At 44.5% G+C, this 20589-nt stretch overlaps 1 protein-coding gene across 1 annotated transcript in view; it reads left to right on the forward strand.

The window, feature by feature from the left end:
• The window catches only part of LOC148481530 (vomeronasal type-2 receptor 26-like), a gene marked incomplete at its 5' end in the record, with an annotated part of 115204 nt that extends 95661 nt beyond the window's left edge, over positions 1-19543 (forward strand). Inside the window, one exon of the mRNA XM_088453287.1 lies at positions 18722-19543. Within this exon, the coding sequence (XP_088309413.1) occupies positions 18722-19543 (822 nt within the window). The remainder of the gene's footprint in view (positions 1-18721) is intronic.
• Positions 19544-20589: the final 1046 nt, after the last annotated feature.

Here is a 20589-nt window from a genome sequence, read left to right on the forward strand (position 1 = left end):
GACACAGAGGTGGTGGGGTACACAGAGGGAGGTGAAGGACACAGAGGTGGTAGGGTACACAGAGGAGGTGAAAGAACACAGGGGTGTTGGGTGTACACAGAGGAGGAGAGGCATACAGAGGTGGTGGGGTACACAGAGAAGGTGAAAGACACAGGGGTGTTGGGGTACACAGAGGAGGAGAGGCATACAGAGGTGGTGGGGTACACAGAGAAGGTGAAAGACACAGGGGTGTTGGGGTACACAGAGGAGGAGAGGCATACAGAGGTGGTGGGGTACACAGAGAAGGTGAAAGACACAGGGGTGTTGGGGTACACAGAGGAGGAGTGGCATACAGAGGTGGTGGGGTACACAGAGAAGGTGAAAGACACAGGGGTGTTGGGGTACACAGAGGAGGAGAGGCATACAGAGGTGGTGGGGTACACACATTACAGCAGGGATCGACAAGTCTTTGTAAAATCTAGGAGTCATCTTAAAAGTTTTCTTATTGGCTTCTGTCACCACCCCCTCTCTGATCAACTCTTTGCCCCTCCCCTCTCCCTTTCTTATTGGCTTCTGTCACCACCCCTCTCTAATCAACTCTTTGCCCCTCCCCTCTCCTTTCTTATTGGCTTCTGTCACCTCCCCTCTCTGATCAACTCTTTGCCCCTCCCCTCTCCTTTCTTATTGGCTTCTGTCACCACCCCTCTCTAATCAACTCTTTGCCCCTCCCCTCTCCTTTCTTATTGGCTTCTGTCACCACCCCTCTCTGATCGGCTCTTTGCCCCTCCCCTCTCCTTTCTTATTGGCTTCTGTCACCACCCCTCTCTAATCAACTCTTTGCCCCTCCCCTCTCCTTTCTTATTGGCTTCTGTCACCTCTCCTCTCTAATCAACTCTTTGTCCCTCCCCTCTCCTTTTCTTATAGGCTTCTGTCACCACTCCTCTCTAATCAACTCTTTGCCCCTACCCTCTCCTTTCTTATTGGCTTCTGTCACCCCTCCTCTATAATCAACTCTTTGCCCCTCCCCTCTCCTTTCTTATTGGCCTCTGTCACCACCCCTCTCTAATCAACTCTTTGCCCCTCCCCTCTCCTTTCTTATTGGCTTCTGTCACCACCCCTCTCTAATCAACTCTTTGCCCCTCCCCTCTCCTTTCTTATTGGCTTCTGTCACCACCCCTCTCTAATCAACTCTTTGCCCCTCCCCTCTCCTTTCTTATTGGCTTCTGTCACCACCCCTCTCTGATCTACTCTTTGTCCCTCCCCTCTCCTTTTCTTATTAGCTTCTGTCACCACCCCTCTCTGATCGGCTCTTTACCCCTCCCCTCTCCTTTCTTATTGGCTTCTGTCACCACCCCTCTCTAATCAACTCTTTGCCCCTCCCCTCTCCTTTCTTATTGGCTTCTGTCACCACCCCTCTCTGATCTACTCTTTGTCCCTCTACTCTCCTTTCTTATTGGCTTCTGTCACCACCCCTCTCTGATCTACTCTTTGCCCCTCTCCTCTCCTTTCTTATAGGCTTCTAACACCACACCTCTCTGATCAGCACTTTCCTCTCCTCTCTGATCCCCTCCCTCTTTCTCTCTATATTCATTCATTGCGCTTCAGTGGACATAAAAGTGACACATCTGAGGTAAAGTCCTAAACTATATGAAAACTTCAAATAAAAGGTATGAGATTAAAAAAAGTCACTGCTTTGCTATTTAAAGTAATGAGGTGTTCCCAGGCATTACCAGAAAGTATTATGGGAAAGGTATTTTAAAAATTATTACGAGACCTGAAATAATGATAATGGAGGTAGACAGAACATGACATGGTTAGTAGTAACATTAATATAGGTGCAATGTATATTTGCTAAGTATGAGCATAGCTGAGAAGGAATCTTCCCATAGGTGTCCCCACTCCAGTGACAGCTGCTTGGGGCAGTAATTACAGTAATAAGCTGTGCACCCTGTGGAATCTTACTCTTGCACATTTATTCTGTCAAATTAAGTAAAATGATCAGAATATATAATACAATCTCATCTATTAACTAATAGCAATGATTCAAAAGAGCAAAAGTCAGATCCTAGGTACTATCCATAAATAAAGCAATGCCAAAGGAGCTACCCCTTAATGTCAGATAATGTATCATCAAAGCATTCTATTTCCCAAATGGGACCTCCAGCATGATACTGCCACTGTCTGCTGTTTTCTCTTCCCTTCAATATTCTCCTGCAGGCTGGCCATACCTCACTGGCACAGTCCAGTACAGGGAGCGGGAGGGGGGGACTATGACATGCTCCTTCTCTGGGCTCCGTGTTTCCACGCTACTCCTCTACCCACCTCTATGCACGGCATCCCCTGTCACCCTCAATGTGTCCTTGTTGACCCGGGCCTTGCTTTGTCTGTACAGTGAGCAGCTATACACAGTGGTGTAAGTTCACCCCAGATGCCCGGAGGCAAGGAATAATTTGGTGCCCCCCTCCCCGTCCGCAATTCACATGCAGACAGGCTATAGATAGACAAAGGCAGCAGCTAATGGTCTGACATGGAGCTCTCCACTAGAGTAAGGTGGCTTCCCAGGTGCCATGTATTGGGTGGCCGTGACGGTACACTCCGGGTACATAATTACAACCCTAGTAGGGGTGAATATGTTGTGGACAATGGAGGAGGTGCCCCTTCAGAGCTGGAGCCCAGTGGCAGGTGCCTCCATTGTCTCCCATAGTTCAGTGGCGGATCCTCACTCCTCCGGCAATTCCACTCTCCCACCAGTAAGCACAGTGCTGTCCCCACTGCTCGCTTACCTCAGGCACCACACACTACTCTCAGCGGTCACATGCAGGCTTCTTCCTGCTCACCCCTTGCACCGCTCTGCCCCTCTATACTGTTAGCCCACTATGGGGCATTCTCTCCCACTACATAACAGCTGCATTATCTGTCCCTTGCCCTGTGCCCATCAGTCCTCACTGTCCAGAGAGGGCAGCCAGCTCCAAATTCCCCTCTGTGAGGGGTGTTAACATGTAGACATACAAATGGCACTTTTAAATAAACACGGGCATTTTGTTTTACCATAAGAACAGTGTGTGTGTATATATATATATATTAGGGGTGAGCGGGTTCGGATTTCTGAAATCCGAACCCCCCCGAGCCCCCCCGATCCGAGTCCGATCCGAGTCAGGCTCGACTTTTCCCGCCTGACTCGGATCTGAAATCGAGGCAAAACGTCATCATCCCGCCTTCCGAGTCTCGCGAAAGGCGTCGGCGCCATTTTCTCACTCGGCTGTGGACAGTGAAGAGGGAGGGTGGGAGTTAGGGCTGTGTAGTGTAGTGTAGTGTAGTGCTGCTGTTGTCCACTACTTCAAAGTCCATAGAAGCTGGCTGTGTTGTGCTGTGCTGCTGTTGTTAATAGGGGCTGTGTCCACTACTTCAAAGTCCATAGGGGCTGGCTGGACTGTGTTGTGCAGTCAGTTCTCCATAGGGGCTGTGTCCACTCCAAAGTCCTGTGCAGTGTCCCAGTCCTAAAGGGGTGCTGTAGTGTTGTCCAGGGGGTGCTCTGTCCATCAGGTGTGCTCCCCCCAAGTGCTAAAAAAATAATATATTTTCTGTGTTTGTGAATTGTGTGCGCAGTAGCCGCACGTGCATCAACAAAGTAGTGCCAAGCGTGCGCCTGTGTCATAAGTAAAATGGCCGGCTGGCTTGACCGTTAAAGGGTGCTGTAACCCCCGAAAGTACACTCCAGTCCTAACCAAAAAAAAAATTATTTTCTGTGTTTGTGAATTGTGTGCGCAGTAGCCGCACGTGCATCAACAAAGTAGTGCCAAGCGTGCGCCTGTGTCATAAGTAAAGGGCCGGCTGGCTTGACCGTTAATGGGTGCTGTAACCCCCAAAGTACACTCCAGTCCAAACCAAAAAAAAATTTATTTTCTGTGTTTGTGAATTGTGTGCGCAGTAGCCGCAGGTGCATCAACAAAGTAGTGCCAAGCGTGCGCCTGTGTCATAAGTAAAGGGCCGGCTGGCTTGACCGTTAAAGGGTGCTGTAACCCCCGAAAGTACACTCCTGTCCAAACCAAAAAAAAAATTATTTTCTGTGTTTGTGAATTGTGTGCGCAGTAGCCGCACGTGCATCAACAAAGTAGTGCCAAGCGTGCGCCTGTGTCATAAGTAAAGGGCCAGCTGGCTTGACCGTTAATGGGTGCTGTAACCCCCGAAAGTACACTCCAGTCCAAACCAAAAAAAAAATTAATTTCTGTGTTTGTGAATTGTGTGCGCAGTAGCCGCACGTGCATCAACAAAGTAGTGCCAAGCGTGCGCCTGTGTCATAAGTAAAGGGCCAGCTGGCTTGACCGTTAAGGGTGCTGTAACCCCCGAAAGTACACTCCAGTCCAAACCAAAAAAAAAATTAATTTCTGTGTTTGTGAATTGTGTGCGCAGTAGCCGCACGTGCATCAACAAAGTAGTGCCAAGCGTGCGCCTGTGTCATAAGTAAAGGGCCAGCTGGCTTGACCATTAAAGGGTGCTGTAACCCCCAAAGTACACTCCAGTCCAAACCAAAAAAAAAATTATTTTCTGTGTTTGTGAATTGTGTGCGCAGTAGCCGCACGTGCATCAACAAAGTAGTGCCAAGCGTGCGCCTGTGTCATAAGTAAAGGGCCGGCTGGCTTGACCGTTAAGGGTGCTGTAACCCCCGAAAGTACGCTCCAGTCCAAACCAAAAAAAAAATTATTTTCTGTGTTTGTGAATTGTGTGCGCAGTAGCCGCACGTGCATCAACAAAGTAGTGCCAAGCGTGCGCCTGTGTCATAAGTAAAGGGCCAGCTGGCTTGACCATTAAAGGGTGCTGTAACCCCCAAAGTACACTCCAGTCCAAACCAAAAAAAAAAATATTTTCTGTGTTTGTGAATTGTGTGCGCAGTAGCCGCACGTGCATCAACAAAGTAGTGCCAAGCGTGCGCCTGTGTCATAAGTAAAGGGCCGGCTGGCTTGACCGTTAAGGGTGCTGTAACCCCCGAAAGTACGCTCCAGTCCAAACCAAAAAAAAAATTATTTTCTGTGTTTGTGAATTGTGTGCGCAGTAGCCGCACGTGCATCAACAAAGGAGCAGCGCCAAGCGTGCGCCTGTGTCCCATAAGTAAAGAGCCGGCTGGCTCATTTCTTAAAGGCTGGTGTAACCCACAAAGTGCACTACTCTCCAGCAAAAATAAAAAAATATTTTCTGTGTTTAGCCGCACGTATATATCAAATCGATATAACATAAATGGAGGACCAAACTTTCTCCGATAAAAATAAAATAGAGAAAGATCATGAACCACTTCCTCCTAGTGCTGAAGCTGCTGCCACTAGTCATGACATAGATGATAACATGCCATCAACGTCGTCTGCCAAGGCCGATGCCCAATGTCATAGTAGAGGGCACATACTATCCCAAATGGCAAAGTTCAGGAAAATTACCTTGAAAAAAACATTTAAATCATCTGAAGAGAAACGTAAACTTGCCAATATGCCATTTACGACACGGAGTGGCAAGGAATGGCTAAGGTCTTTCCCTATGTTCATGACTAGTGGTTCAGCTTCACATGACGATGGAAGCCCTCCTCCCACTAAAAAAATCAAAAGAGTTAAGCTGGCAAAAGCACAGCGAAGAACTGTGCTTTCTAAGAAGATATCACAAATCCCCAAGGACAGTCCAAGTGTGGTGGTGGTTGCGATGCCTGACCTTCCCAGCACTGGACGGGAAGAGGTGGCTCTTTCCACCATTTGCACGCCCCCTGCAAGTGCTGAAAGGAGCACCCACAGTCCACTTGCTGATATGCAAATTGAAGATGTCACTGTTGAAGTACAACAGGATGAGGATACTGGTGTAGCTGGCACTGAGGAGGAAGTTGGCGAGGAGGATTCTGATGGTGATGTGGTTTGTTTAAATCAGGCTCCGGGGGAGACAGTTGTTGTCCGTGGGATGAAAAAGCCCATCACGGTCATGCCTGGGCAGAAGACCAAACATTCCACCTCTTTGGTCTGGCAATATTTCTATCCAAATCCGGACAACAACTGTCTTGCCATATGTACCATATGTAAAGGTGAAATAAGTAGGGGTAGGGACGTCAACCACCTAGGAACATCCTCCCTTATACGGCACCTGCAACGCGTTCATAAAAAGTTACTGTCAAGTTCTGAAACTTTGGCTAAGACCGTAAGCAGTCCAGGGACACCTAAATCACATTGTCCTGTTTTATCCAAGTGCCTGCAAACCACACCGTCAACTCCCTCCTCGTCATTTCCTCCTTAGTCAGGATCGGAAGTAGTCCTGCAGGCTATGTCACTGGCATGACTAACTCTCCTATCCGGGATTCCTCCGGAGGATCCTGCATTGCTACGCCTACTGCTGCCGCTGCTGCTGTAGCTGCTGCTGGGAGTCGTTCATCATCCCAGAGAGGAAGTAGGAACACCACTACTTTTACTAAACAATTGACCCTCCAACAGTCCTTAGCGAGGAGGATGAAGTATGACAGCAGTCATCCTGAAGCAAAACGTATAACTGAGGCCTTGACTGCTATGTTGGTGTTAGACGTGCGTCCGGTATCCGCCATTAGTGCAGTGGGATTTAGACAATTGATGGAGGTAGTGTGTCCCCGGTTCCAAATCCCGTCTAGATTCCACTTCACTAGGCAGGCGATACCGAGACTGTACAGAAACGTCAGAAAAGTGTCCTCAGTGTCCTGAAAAATGCCGTTGTACACAATGTCCACTTAACCACGGACATGTGGACAAGTGGAACAGGGCAGACTAAGGACTATATGACTGTGACAGCCCACTGGGTAGATGTATCACCTTACGCAGCAACAGCAGCAGCGTCACCAGTAGCAGCATCTCAGAAATGCCAGCTCGTTACAAGGCAGGCTACGCTGTGTATCACCGGTTTCAGTAAGAGGCACACCGCCGACAACCTCTTAGAGAAACTGAGGGAAATCATCGCCCAGTGGCTTACCCCACATAGACTCTCCTGGGGATTTGTGATATCTGACAACGCCACCAATATTGTGCGGGCATTACATCTGGGCAAATTCCAGCACGTCCCATGTTTTGCTCACACAATAAACTTGGTGGTGCAGAATTTTCTGAAAAGCGACAGGGGCGTGCAGGAGACGCTTTGGGTGGCCCAAAAAATTTCTGGCCACTTTCGCCATTCAGCGACTGCATGCCGAAGACTGGAGCACCAGCAAACACTCTTGAACCTGCCCCACCATCACCTGAAGCAAGAGGTTGTGACGCGGTGGAACTCAACCCTCTACATGCTTCAGAGGATGGAGGAGCAGCAAAAGGCCATACAAGCCTATACATCCACCTATGACATAGGCAAAGGAGGGGGTATGCACCTGGCTCAAGCGCAGTGGAGAATGATTTCCGTGTTGTGCAAGGTACTCCAGCCCTTCGAACTTGCCACACGTGAAGTCAGTTCAGACACTGCCAGCTTAAGTCAGGTCATTCCCCTCATCAGGCTTTTGCAGAAGCAGCTGGAGAAAGTGAAGGAGGAGCTAATATGGAGCGATTCCGCTCGGCATGTGGGACTTGTGGAGGAAGCCCTTCATTCGCTTTGCCAGGATTCCAGGGTGGTCAATCTGTTGAAATCAGACCACTACATTTTGGCCACCGTGCTCGATCCTATGTTTAAAGCCTATGTGGTGTCTCTCTTTCCGGCCGACACAAGCCTGCAGAGGTGCAAACACCTGCTGGTGAACACACTGTCAGCTGAAGCGGAACGTGACACGTCAACGGCTCCTTCTTCATTTTCTCCCGCAACTGGGGCTGCCAGGAAAAAACTTAGGTATCCTAAGCAACCCGCTGGTGGTGATGCAGGGCAGGCAGGACCAAGTTTGGACATTTGGTCCGGACTGAAGGACCTGGCAACAATTTCTGACATGTCTACTGTCACTGCATATGATACTGTCACCATTGACAGAATGGTGGAGGATTACATCGGTGACAGCATCCAAGTAGGCATGTCAGACAGTCCATACCTGTACTGGCAGGAAAAAGAGGCAATTTGGAGGCCCAAGAACAAACTGGCTCTATTTTACCTGAGTTGCCCCCCCTCCAGTGTGTACTCCGAAAGAGTGTTTAGTGCAGCCGGGAACCTTGTCAGCGAAAGGCGTAGGAGGTTGCTTCCACAGAATGTGGAGAAGATGATGTTCATCAAAATGAATTATCAGCTCTTCCAGGGAGACCAGCCCCAGAAGGTACAGAGGGACCTGTGGTGGTGGATTCAAGTGGGGACGAGTTAATACTTTGTGAGGATGAGGATGTACACACTGAAGAGGGTGAGGAATCGGTGGATGAGGAGGATGAGGATGACATCTTGCCTCCGTACAGCCAGTTTGTGCAGGGACACATTAATTGCCAGCTTGTTTTGTGGGGGCCCAAACGAACCAATCATTTCAGCCACAGTTGTGTGGCAGACCCTGGCGCTGAAATGATTGGTTTGTTAAAGTGTGCATGTCCTGTTTATACAACATAAGGGTGAGTGGGAGGGCCCAAGGACAATTCCATCTTGCACCTCTTTTTTTTCTTTGCATTATGTACAGTTTGGGGCCTAGTTTTTCTAACTGCCATCCTGTCTGCCACTGCAGTGTCACTCCTAGATGGGTCACGTGTTTGTGCCGCCCACTCATGTCACTTAGCATAGTCATCCAGCTACCTCGGTGCAACCTTTTGGAAATAAAAACACTATTGTGAGGTGTGAGGTGTTCAGAATAGACTGGAAATGAGTGGAAATTAAGGTTATTGAGGTTAATAATAGCATAGGAGCAGAAAAACCTACAAATTCTGTGATTTTAGCTGTTTTTATGCTTTTTTTCAAAAAAATACAGATCCAAAACACAAAACCCAGAACCCAAAACACGGAAGGGTGGTTTTGGCAAAACCAATCCAGATCCAAAACACGAAGAAAGATCCAGATCCAAAACCAAAACACAAAACACGAAAAGTGGCCGGTGCACACCCCTAATATATATATATATATATATATATATATATATATATATATATATATATATCTGGAAAGTATACACTTTAGGGGTATAACATATTTTATCAGAGAGCTGAGAAGATGGTAGAACTGGAAAAACATCAGGCCAAATTCTGCCAGCACTATATACGAGGGTGGTTCAAAAGTAATGTAACAAGACCTCTCCCACGTGTAAAGCTTTCTATTTTATTCTCATGTAGTCCACTGCTTCCCCTCATGGCCATTAGACTGAACCTCATGTCAGTCATACTGTCCCAACATCAGCAGTAAGATCATCGGTTCAGGTGTACACATGGTTACACATTGAGGTGTGTAGTGTGGTCAGATTTCTGCATCTAAAGGGCACATCGGCAGCTAAAATCAATTGCCAACTTGTTGAGGTGTATGGTGATTACTTTATGTCTACGAAGCCTCAAATTTGAAAGGAACTTCCACCATACTTCACTGTTGCCTGCAGTTACTCATTATTGTACCACTCTCCAGCCCTTCAACTCAGAACTGGCAGAAGCAAGTGGGACACAAGTACACCCATCTACTGGTCGGAGAAGTTTGGCTAGAAATGGTCTTCATGGAAGAATTGTGGCCAAAATCCAGCGACTCAACTATGCATGGAAACATAGAAACTGTGGTGCAGAAAAATGGCAGCAGGTGATCTGGGCAAATAATTAAATTTGAAATATTTGGCTGTAACAAATGGGCTGAGGAGCAGTACTATATGGAAAGTCTGCAGGAAACAGTGAAGCATGGTGGGGGTTCCTTGCAAGTTTGGGGCTGCAGTTCAGCAAATGGAGTTGGGGATTTGGTCAGGATTAATGGTGTTGTCAATGCTGAGAAATACAGGCAGGTACTTATCCATCATGCAATACTCTCAGGGAGGCGTCTGATTGGCTCCAGATTTATTCCTCAGCAGGACAATGACCTCAAACATACAGACAATGCCACTAAGAACTATCTTCAGCATATAGAAGAACAAGGAGTCCTGCAAGTGATGATATGACCCCCATAGAACCTTTATCTCAACATCATGTTGTCTGTCTGGGATTACATGAAGAGACAGAAGGATTTAAGCAAGCCTAACTCCCCAGAAGATCTGTGGCTTGTTCTCCAAAATGTTTGGATCAACATCCCTGCCGAGTTCCTTCATAAGCTGAGTGCAAGTGTACCTAGAAGAATAGAATAACTGATACTGTTTTAAAGCAAAAGGTGTTAACACCAAATATTGATTTGATAAAGATTTCTCTTCTGTTCATTTATTTAGCATTTTGTTATTTGATAAAAATAAACTATTAATACTTCTATATTTGAAAGTATTCCTTCTTTGCTGTATTTTCTCCACACCTGCCTAAAACTTTTGCACAGTACTGTATGCCCTTCTGCTTCATGGGAGGTTTCTGTCCTCCCTGAGCTCGATTATATATATATTAGGGGTGAGCGGGTTCGGATTTCTGAAATCCGAACCCCCCCGAGCACCCCCGATCCAAGGCCGATCCGAGTCAAGCTCGACTTTTCCCGCCTGACTCGGATCTGAAATCGAGGCAAAACGTCATCATCCCGTCTTCCGGGTCTCGCGGGTTTTGGATCCTATATAAGGTACCCGCGTCGGCGCCATTTTCTCACTCGGCTGTGGACAGTGAAGAGGGAGGGTGGGAGTTAGGGCTGGCTGGGCTGTGTAGTGTAGTGTAGTGCAGAGTAGTGTTCTGCTGCGCTGTGCTGCTGTTGTCCATAGGGGCTGTGTCCACTAATTCAAAGTCCATAGGGGCTGGCTGTGTTGTGCTGTGCTGCTGTTGTTAATAGGGGCTGTGTCCACTACTTCAAAGTCCATAGGGGCTGGCTGGACTGTGTTGTGCAGTCAGTTGTCCATAGGGGCTGTGTCCACTCCAAATTCCTGTTCAGTGTCCCAGTCCTAAAGGGGTGCTGTAGTGTTGTCCAGGGGGTGCTCTATCGGTCAGGGGTGCTCCCCCCAAGTGCTAAAAAAAAATATTTTCTTCTGCATTTGTGAATTGTGTGCGCAGTAGCCGCACGTGCATCAACAGAGTAGGGCCAAGCGTGCGCCTGTGTCATAAGTAAAGGGCCGGCTGGCTTGACCGTTAAAGGGTGCTGTAACCCCCAAAGTACACTCCAAACCAAATAAAAAAATATTTTCTGTGTTTGTGAATTGTGTGCGCAGTAGCCGCACGTGCATCAACAAAGTAGTGCCAAGCGTGCGCCTGTGTCATAAGTAAAGGGCCGGCTGGCTTGACCGTTAAAGGGTGCTGTAACCCCCAAAGTACACTCCAGTCCAAACCAAAGAAAAAAAAATTTCTGTGCCTGTGAATTGTGTGCGCAGTAGCTGCACGTGCATCAACAAAGTAGTGCCAAGCGTGCGCCTGTGTCATAAGTAAAGGGCCAGCTGGCTTGACCGTTAAAGGGTGCTGTAACCCCCAAAGTACACTCCAAACCAAATAAAAAAAAATTTCTGTGCCTGTGAATTGTGTGCGCAGTAGCTGCACGTGCATCAACAAAGTAGTGCCAAGCGTGCGCCTGTGTCATAAGTAAAGGGCCAGCTGGCTTGACCGTTAAAGGGTGCTGTAACCCCCAAAGTACACTCCAAACCAAAGAAAAAAAATTTTCTGTGCCTGTGAATTGTGTGCGCAGTAGCTGCACGTGCATCAACAAAGTAGTGCCAAGCGTGCGCCTGTGTCATAAGTAAAGGGCCAGCTGGCTTGACCGTTAAAGGGTGCTGTAACCCCCAAAGTACACTCCAAACCAAATAAAAAAATATTTTCTGTGTTTGTGAATTGTGTGCGCAGTAGCCGCACGTGCATCAACAAAGTAGTGCCAAGCGTGCGCCTGTGTCATAAGTAAAGGGCCGGCTGGCTTGACCATTAAAGGGTGCTGTAACCCCCAAAGTACACTCCAAACCAAATCAAAACATTTTTTCTGTGTTTGTGAATATTGTGCGCAGTAGCCGCACGTGCATCAACAAAGGAGCAGCGCCAAGCGTGCGCCTGTGTCCCATAAGTAAAGAGCCGGCTGGCTCATTTCATAAAGGGTGGTGTAACCCACAAAGTGCACTACTCTCCAGCAAAAATAAAAAAATATTTTCTGTGTTTGTGTGCGCCTTAGCCGCACGTATATATGAAATCGATATAACATAAATGGAGGACCAAACTTTCTCCGATAAAAATAAAATAGAGAAAGATCAAGGAACCACTTCCTCCTAGTGCTGAAGCTGCTGCCACTAGTCATGATATAGACGATAACATGCCATCAACGTCGTCTGCCAAGGCCGATGCCCAATGGTTAAGCTGGCAAAAGCATAGCGAAGAACTGTGCATTCTAAGAAGATATCACAAATCCCCAAGGAGAGTCCAAGTGTGGTGGTGGTTGCGATGCCTGACCTTCCCAGCACTGGACGGGAAGAGGTGGCTCTTTCCACCATTTGCACGCCCCCTGCAAGTGCTGAAAGGAGCACCCACAGTCCACTTGCTGATATGCAAATTGAAGATGTCACTGTTGAAGTACAACAGAATGAGGATACTGGTGTAGCTGGCGCTGAGGAGGAAGTTGGCGAGGAGGATTCTGATGGTGATGTGGTTTGTTTAAATCAGGCTCCGGGGGAGACAGTTGTTGTCTGTTGGATAAAAAAGCCCATCACGGTCATGCCTGGGCAGTAGACCAAACATTCCACCTCTTTGGTCTGGCAATATTTCTATCCAAATCAAGACAACAGTCTTGCCATATGTACCATATGTAAAGGTGAAATAAGTAGGGGTAGGGACGTTAACCACCTAGGAACATCCTCCCTTATACGGCACCTGCAGCGCGTTCATAAAAAGTTACTGTCAAGTTCAGAAACTTTGGCTAAGACCATAAGCAGTCCAGGGACACCTAAATCCCTTTTTCCTGTTTCATCCAAGGAATCGGTGGATGAGGAGGATGAGGATGACATCTTGCCTCCGTAGAAGCAGTTTGTGCAGGGACACATTAATTGCCAGCTTGTTTTGTGGGGGCCCAAACGAACTAATCATTTCAGCAACAGTCATGTGGCAGACCCTGGCACTGAAATGATTGGTTTATTAAGTGTGCATGTCCTATTTATACAACATAAGGGTGGGTGGGAGGGCCCAAGGACAATTCCATCTTGCACCTCTTTTTTTTCTTTGCATTATGTACTGTTTGGGGCCTAGTTTTTCAAACTGCCATCCTGTCTGCCACTGCCACTGCAGTGTCACTCCTAGATAGGCCACGTGTTTGTGCAGCCCACTCGTGTTGCTTAGCATAGTCATGCAGCTACCTCGGTGCAACCTTTTAGCCATAAAAAAAGCTTTCTAGAAAAAACACAATGAAACAAACACATAATGAAAGGACAGAGACTAGTGGATATTATACACAGTAAAACTGCGGTCATTGGCTTTCTAGAAAAAACACAATGAAACAAACACATAATGAAAGGACAGAGACTAGTGGATATTATACACAGTAAAACGGCGGTCATTGGCTTTCTAGAAAAAACACAATGAAACAAACACATAATGAAAGGACAGAGACTAGTGGATATTATACACAGTAAAACTGTAAAGCACATATCTCACATAAAAATTATGTAGTGCAGAAACAGACTACAAGAAGCAGGTATCAAAAATCAATAGTACCGGAGGCTACCTATATACAAACACACACGGCATAGAGGATCACTAGTGAATTAGAAGAAAGAGTCCCAAGCAATACGTTTATTAAGCCCATAAGGCTGTACAGTGTTCAATCTTAGGATCCATTTTGCTTCAAGCGTAGTAAGAGCTGCCACTCTGTTGCCACCCCTAGGTAATTCCAGAATGTGATCTATGATTTTGTAACGTAGAGTGGACAACTGATGTCCCATTTATTTGAAGTGTTTGTCAACCGGCTGCTCTACATCTCTTCCAGTCAAAGCCATTCGAATGGCAGACCTATGCAAGGCCACACGTTCCTTAAAGGACCGAGAAGTCATGCCTACATAACACAAAGAGCACGGGCATGTTATCAGATAAATCACAAACTTGGTGTTACAAGACAACACATGTCTGATTTTATATTTTTTGCCAGTTTGTGGATGATGGAACAAGTTGCCAGTTTGCAAAAAGTCACATGTCACGTAGGACGGACATTTATAACAGCCAGGTTTTTTATATGATGTCATGGGATCAAAGGATTTATAGTCCGTGACGTCGGCACGGACCAATAGATCTTTGAGATTCTTCCCACATCTGTAACAGACCATCGGTTGGGTCTTGCTGAAGATTGTAAGATCTTTGTTGCTTGAAATGATTGGCCATAGTGCTTTCGAAGCATGAGGCAATACCGCACTGGAAGAAGAAAAAGTCGTGACCCAAGGGAAGCGATCCTGTTTGATGTTTTTAGGTTTAGACATTAACAGATCTTCTCTATTAAGAACCAACACACATTGTTTAATTGCACTCAATTGGTTCAAAGGGTATCCCCTAGATTGAAATTTATACACATCTTTGTCTAAACGGCCCAGCAATTCATTCCTATTGCTGTTTGTGCTATTCTGATCATCTGGGAGAATGGAAGACATTTTTTAAGGGATGGAGGGTGATGACTTCCCATAACCAATAGGGTATTCCTATCTGTATCCTTTTGGAATACCGATGTTGAGATTACTCCATCCTGGATGTTGATATTCACATCTAGAAATCTATTGTAACCTTATTCCATCTTGGAGTGAATTTAATTGGAGAATCAGACTGGTTAATCTCCATCGTCAAAGACTCAAATAGATCACTGCCGCCGGACCACAGCATGAAAAAGTCATCTATATAGTGTGTGAAAAGTTTGAGGTAAGGAGTGACGTTATATGTGGCATATAACGGGGCCACATTGGACCCCATCGCACACCCATACTGCTGAAGATAGTATTCCCCATCAAACAGGAAATAATTGCATGATATTGTTAATTCCAAGAGCATCTTAAATAGCTCTTTATCAAGACCTAATGGAGATTATAAATTATTGAGAAAAGATCTCATAGCTGCCAGTCCTGCCGTGTGAGGTATAGAGGTGTACAAACTCTGTACATCCATAACACACATAATTATATTATCATTAATCATTGGAAAATCCTTTAATAAACTCAGGAAAGAAGTTGTATCCTTCAGGCATGTTGGCTGTTGAGTAACATGTGGTTGTATCAATGAGTCTAATAAAAGCGAAACCGGTTGGTACATAGAACCTTTGACGGAGATGATAGGCCGCCCTGGCGGAGGATAAATATTTTTGTGAATCTTAGGGACTGTGTAGATGACAGGAGTAATAGGATCCTTTTGTTGTATTGTTTCATAGGTTTTTTGATTAATCATTTTATCATCCTGAGCCTGTTTTAGAATGGTGTTAAGTTCTTGATGGAATTGTATAGTAGGATTGGCTGATAACTTAACATATGTATGTCAATCTGCTGTTCTAATGGAAGAGTTAGTAGAAGGTGGATCAAACTTTGATCGAGAAAGCGCTGACAAAAACGGAGTAAGGAGATTTACATTATCCAAGGGGGGCTGGTTTTGAAAAATTTTTTTACAGCAGAGATTACGTGTCATTTTATGCAAATCAACCTGCCAATTAAATTCATTGTGAGGATTAGTAGGGATGAAAGATAACCCCTTGATTAATATTTGTTGCTACGTTTTAGTCAGTGATTAAAGGTTAAAGACTAATTTTTCTTTTTGGTTGCGCCTCTTGAAAATCCTTTCATTTTGGCCACTTCTTCTGGTACAACCAAGTCTTTTGACCCTTTGGCCCGAGTGTGTATGCCTAAAGGGGCTCTTTGAGAATGGGATGACTCCGATTCCGCAACTGCGAAGTCGCTATCACTCCATGAGGATTGTTGCTCACCTGTTGGCTTATCATATCGGGCTCGCCATGATTTTTGCCCTGGGAAACTTCTCGGTCTTTGTGCTTGTCTGGTGCCCGTTAACCAATGGTACACCCGTTGTCCTCATAATCTTGTTGCACAGTTAGGAGTTTAGTTTTTTTAAACTTCAACAATTATTTTTTGTAAGCAACACACTGTGCATTTAGTTTCTGCCACCAGGATTTATGAGCTTGGTCAGCCAATAAAGAGGAATATGTAGTTTTATTTGATATTTTGTTTTTAACACTGGTAAGTTCCTTTCCAGCCTCCTCTATGACAAGGAGCATTAAATCCAGGCTGCATTTATTTAGGACAGTTACCCATCTCCTGCAAAACTCAGGGTTCATCCTATCTATTGTAGGGGTATTCCTGACCCTGAAGCCCCTAGGAATTAATTTCTGGCGGAAGTAGTCCGACAAGGTTGTACCATGGAGTAGGTAATCAATTTCCCGTTTCCTTAGTTTCAGAAGTTGATGGTAAATATCCTCCACCTGTATGTCAATCGTGTCTTCTATCAAATCAGATGAAAATAAGATGCTATTGGCTTCAGCATCTGTAAAGCACAAAGTCTCTCCCACTGGTAAATTTAAACCCACAAATTCTGTGGCAGCCATATTAGATGTCAAGGTAGACTCCATGTTTAAATCACACCTCAATGCAAAATATTCTGCAATAGTTCACCTTTCAAAAGTGTGTGGGTTCTAGCAGGAACAGAAACAATTTTTTGGGTCCCCTAACATCACTCGTTACATCAAACTTTTCACATGCTATATAGATGACCTTTTCATGCTGTGGCCCGGTGGCAGTGATCTATTTGAGTCTTTGATTATGGACATTAACCAGTCTGATTCTCCAATTAAATTCACTCATAGATGGAATAAGGTTAAAATAGATTTTCTAGATGTGAATATCAACATCCAGGATGGAGTAATCTCACCATCAGAGAGGATTCCAAAAGGATACAGATAGGAATACCCTATTGGTTATTGGAAGTCATCACCCTCCATCCCTTAAAAAAGGTCTTCCATTCTTCCAGATGATCAGAATAGTAAGTATCATCAGCAATAGGAATGAATTGCCAGGCCATTAAGATGAATTTGTGCATAAATTTTGAACTAGGGGATACCCTTTGAAGAGAAGAGAAGATCTGTTAACATCTAAACCTAAAAACATCAAACAGGATCTCTTCCCTTGGGTCACAACTTTTCTTCTTCCAGTGCGGTATTGCCTCAAGCTTCGAAAGCACTATGGCCAATCATTTCAAGTGACAAAGATCATCCGATCTCCAGCAAGACCCAACCGATGGTCTGTTACAGATGTAGAAAGAATCTCAAAGATCTATCGGTCCATGCCGACATCACGGACTATAAATCCTTGGATCCCATGACATCATATAAAAGACCGGTCTGTTATAAATGTCCGTCCTACGTGGCTTGTGGCTTTTTGCAAACTGGCAACTTGTTCCATCATCCACACACTGGCAAAAAATATAAAATCAGACGTGTTGTCTTGTAACACCAAGTTTGTGATTTATCTGATAACATGCCCTTGCTCTTTGTGTTATGTAGGCATGACTTCTCGGTCCTTTAAGGAACGTGTGGCCTTGCATAGGTCTGCCATTCCATTGGCTTTGACTGGAAGAGATGTAGAGCAGCCGGTTAACAAACATTTCAAACAAATGGGACATCAGTTGTCCACTCTACGTTACAAAATCATAAATCACATTCTGGAATTACCTAGGGTTGGCAACAGAGTGGCAGCTTTTACTACGCTTGAAGCAAAATGGATCCTAAGATTGAACACTGTACAGCCTTATGGGCTTAATAAACGTATTGCTTGGAACTCTTTCTTCTAATTCATTAGTGATCCTCTATACCGTGTGTGTTTGTATATAGGTAGCCTCCCGGTACTATTGATTTTTAATACCTGCTTCTTGTAGTCTGTTTCTGCACTACATAATTTTTATGTGAGATATGTGCTTTACAGTTTTACTGTGTATAATATCCACTAGTCTCTGTCTTTTCATTATGTGTTTGTTTCATTGTGTTTTTTCTAGGCAGCCAATGACCGCAGGAGCGTGTTAGGTTGTCTTGACAACCTCCGGAGGTGAGACGAGTGACGTCACATTGAGGGCAACTCGCGTTCTCTGGTCAGTTCAGTGGTTGCTTCACTTCTAGCGTACACTTGGTGGGGTATATAGGTAAGTGTCTGTTTATGTTTGTTTGTTTACTGTATTCCTGACGACAGGGCCAGGAGGCCTTGAATCGTTGAAATTGCATTAAATCCTTGTTAGATAACAGAAACCTTGGAGTGATGCTGTGTGTTTTGTCACATTTAGTGACTCTACACCCTGTACCTATATATATATATTCCAATGGTAAGTATAAGTGTTAGGGTTAAAGGTTATGTTTAGGCACTAAGGGGAGGTTTATGGTTAGTCTGTGGTGGAGGGAAAGGTTAGGATTAGGCTGCATGTAGAGAGGGTTAAGTTTGGGGGTAGGGAAAGGGTTAGGATACTTAACAGGTGTTTGTATCCTAACCCTGTCGGTATACTGGTATCGGGATTCTGACGGCCGGGATGCCGAGCGCCGGTATCCCGTGCCCAATCCATTTGCAGAATTGTCTGTATATCTATGCAGAAAGAACAACCCATGTGAGCTGATTGCAATGAAGCCTCCTAATAAGTTAAATATTTGTTGTGATAAAATGGGGAAACCAGCAGAGGAACACTTGTCCCTGTAATGTGCCTGGATACCTTTCTAAAACATTGTCCCCTCGTTAATCATTATACATCTATATTTGTGATGAATAAATAATAGCAATACCTACAATATTCCCCAGTATATTATGTTTTTTCAGATCAATTATGGAACCACTGACCTTGTTCTAAATGACAGAGAATTATACCCAACCTTTTACCGGATTGTCCCAGGGGATCGGGTCCGTTATGCTGCGATTGTGAAGTGTCTGCTACATTTTGGATGGAACTGGGTTGGAGTCATTACACCAAGTGATGGTAGTGGGGACATGGAACTACGAGAACTGAGTACAATGATGACCCAGCATGGGATCTGCATCGAGTTGATCATTAAATTTACTAATGATGACAACATTAACAGAAGAAAAGTGACTGAGATTGAGAAGTTAACTTCTAAAGTTATAATAATATGTGGCCTATTCTCTATAAATTATTTTAAGTATTTTGATAAATCTAAAAATATAAATGAAAATATCACACTAATCCTACATGACTCATGGATTAATGTTAAAATGATGGCAGAAACCATCTTTACATCAGTTAATTGTAGTTTAATGTTCATATTTCCCCCTAAAAATATATCCAGTATTAGTCATCATGTTAATAATGTAAACCCATCTAATCGCCCAACCGATCCACTATTGGAAGATATTTGGCTCTGGATATTTCATTGTCTTTCCCCAAACAAATTAAAAAATGTTTTTTATCAATTTATACATAACTTTTCTGGGGTGAACTGTACGGACAAAAGTCATCTTCCGCCAAATTTCTATGGAATTACTGAGTCAAAGTTGTACTATACATTCTCGGCAGTATATGGTCTGGCTCACGCTTTGCACAAACTGATACAACATGATAAAAATGCCCAGACATATGGAGTAAGACAATTAGTAAGTTATATGTATTTACTGTACACAAAGTAAGATGTTTTTGGTAGTCACGATTAATACAATATTTATACGGAACCACTTCCTGCCCTCAAATCGCGTTGGCTCTATTATTTAGATTGTGACAAGAAAGTAAATGCACCCTGGCCTAATTTGTTAAAGCTCAATGGACTGCAGCAAAGAAAGGGCCTGATTCAGGAAGGAACGCAGTTGCTAATACGCATGAAATGGGTCGATTGTTGATTACTGTGCATGCATCGCAGTGCATGTGCGTGAATAGCCCACTGTGATCGTGACTGCAGTTGCAGAGACTACACATACCCATTGCAGAGTAGTTGATAGGAAGTGCAGTTTGTGGGTGGTGACGGGGGGGGTGGTCGGCAAAATGCTGGGGTTCCAGTGCGTTTCAGCGGCACTCCATGGGTGTTCATAAATTATCAACTGTGATGCCATATGCAGCCTGAGGTCTCATAGCGTGCGCTGAAGTTAGCAATTCCTGAGTAAGGTCAGAGCTTGTGTAAGTGTGTGTGAGGCTACGATTGTGCTCGATATTACCGATGGCTTCGCAGTCTTGCTAAACATTACAGATATAACCAACAAACTAATGATACTGGCGCTTATCAGGAAAATAATAAATAAATTCAATTAAATGCACAGATGTCTGTAATTAATTAAATTGAAGCAGCAAGTCTTAAACTATGGGATTTATGAATACCCAAAAAAAGACAGAACATGAATTATTCACGGACTGCGCTAATACGCCTTATTAGTGCTTAGATCGCAGGATTCACATGCATCAAAAAACAGTCATGGCTCCACACATATAAAAATACACCCTTTTATTATAAAAAATATATATGCTTCAATTAATAAAAACAAACATTCAGTTGTCAAATACACTGTCTCTTAAATTGCAACAGTAAAACTCTAATGAGCATATAAAACTAATTAAAAAATAGTACTTGAATAAATAGTGCATTTGAGTATCTTGTGCAATCTGAATTGGAGTAATTGATGAGCACCTGCAAAAAAAGTCCAGTTGATATATTAAATTAATGTCCAGAAAAAAAGAGAAGAAAAAA

Source organism: Taudactylus pleione, unplaced genomic scaffold (assembly GCF_031769625.1).
Source record: "Taudactylus pleione unplaced genomic scaffold, aTauple2 ptg000575l, whole genome shotgun sequence".
Classification (NCBI taxonomy): domain Eukaryota; kingdom Metazoa; phylum Chordata; class Amphibia; order Anura; family Myobatrachidae; genus Taudactylus; species Taudactylus pleione.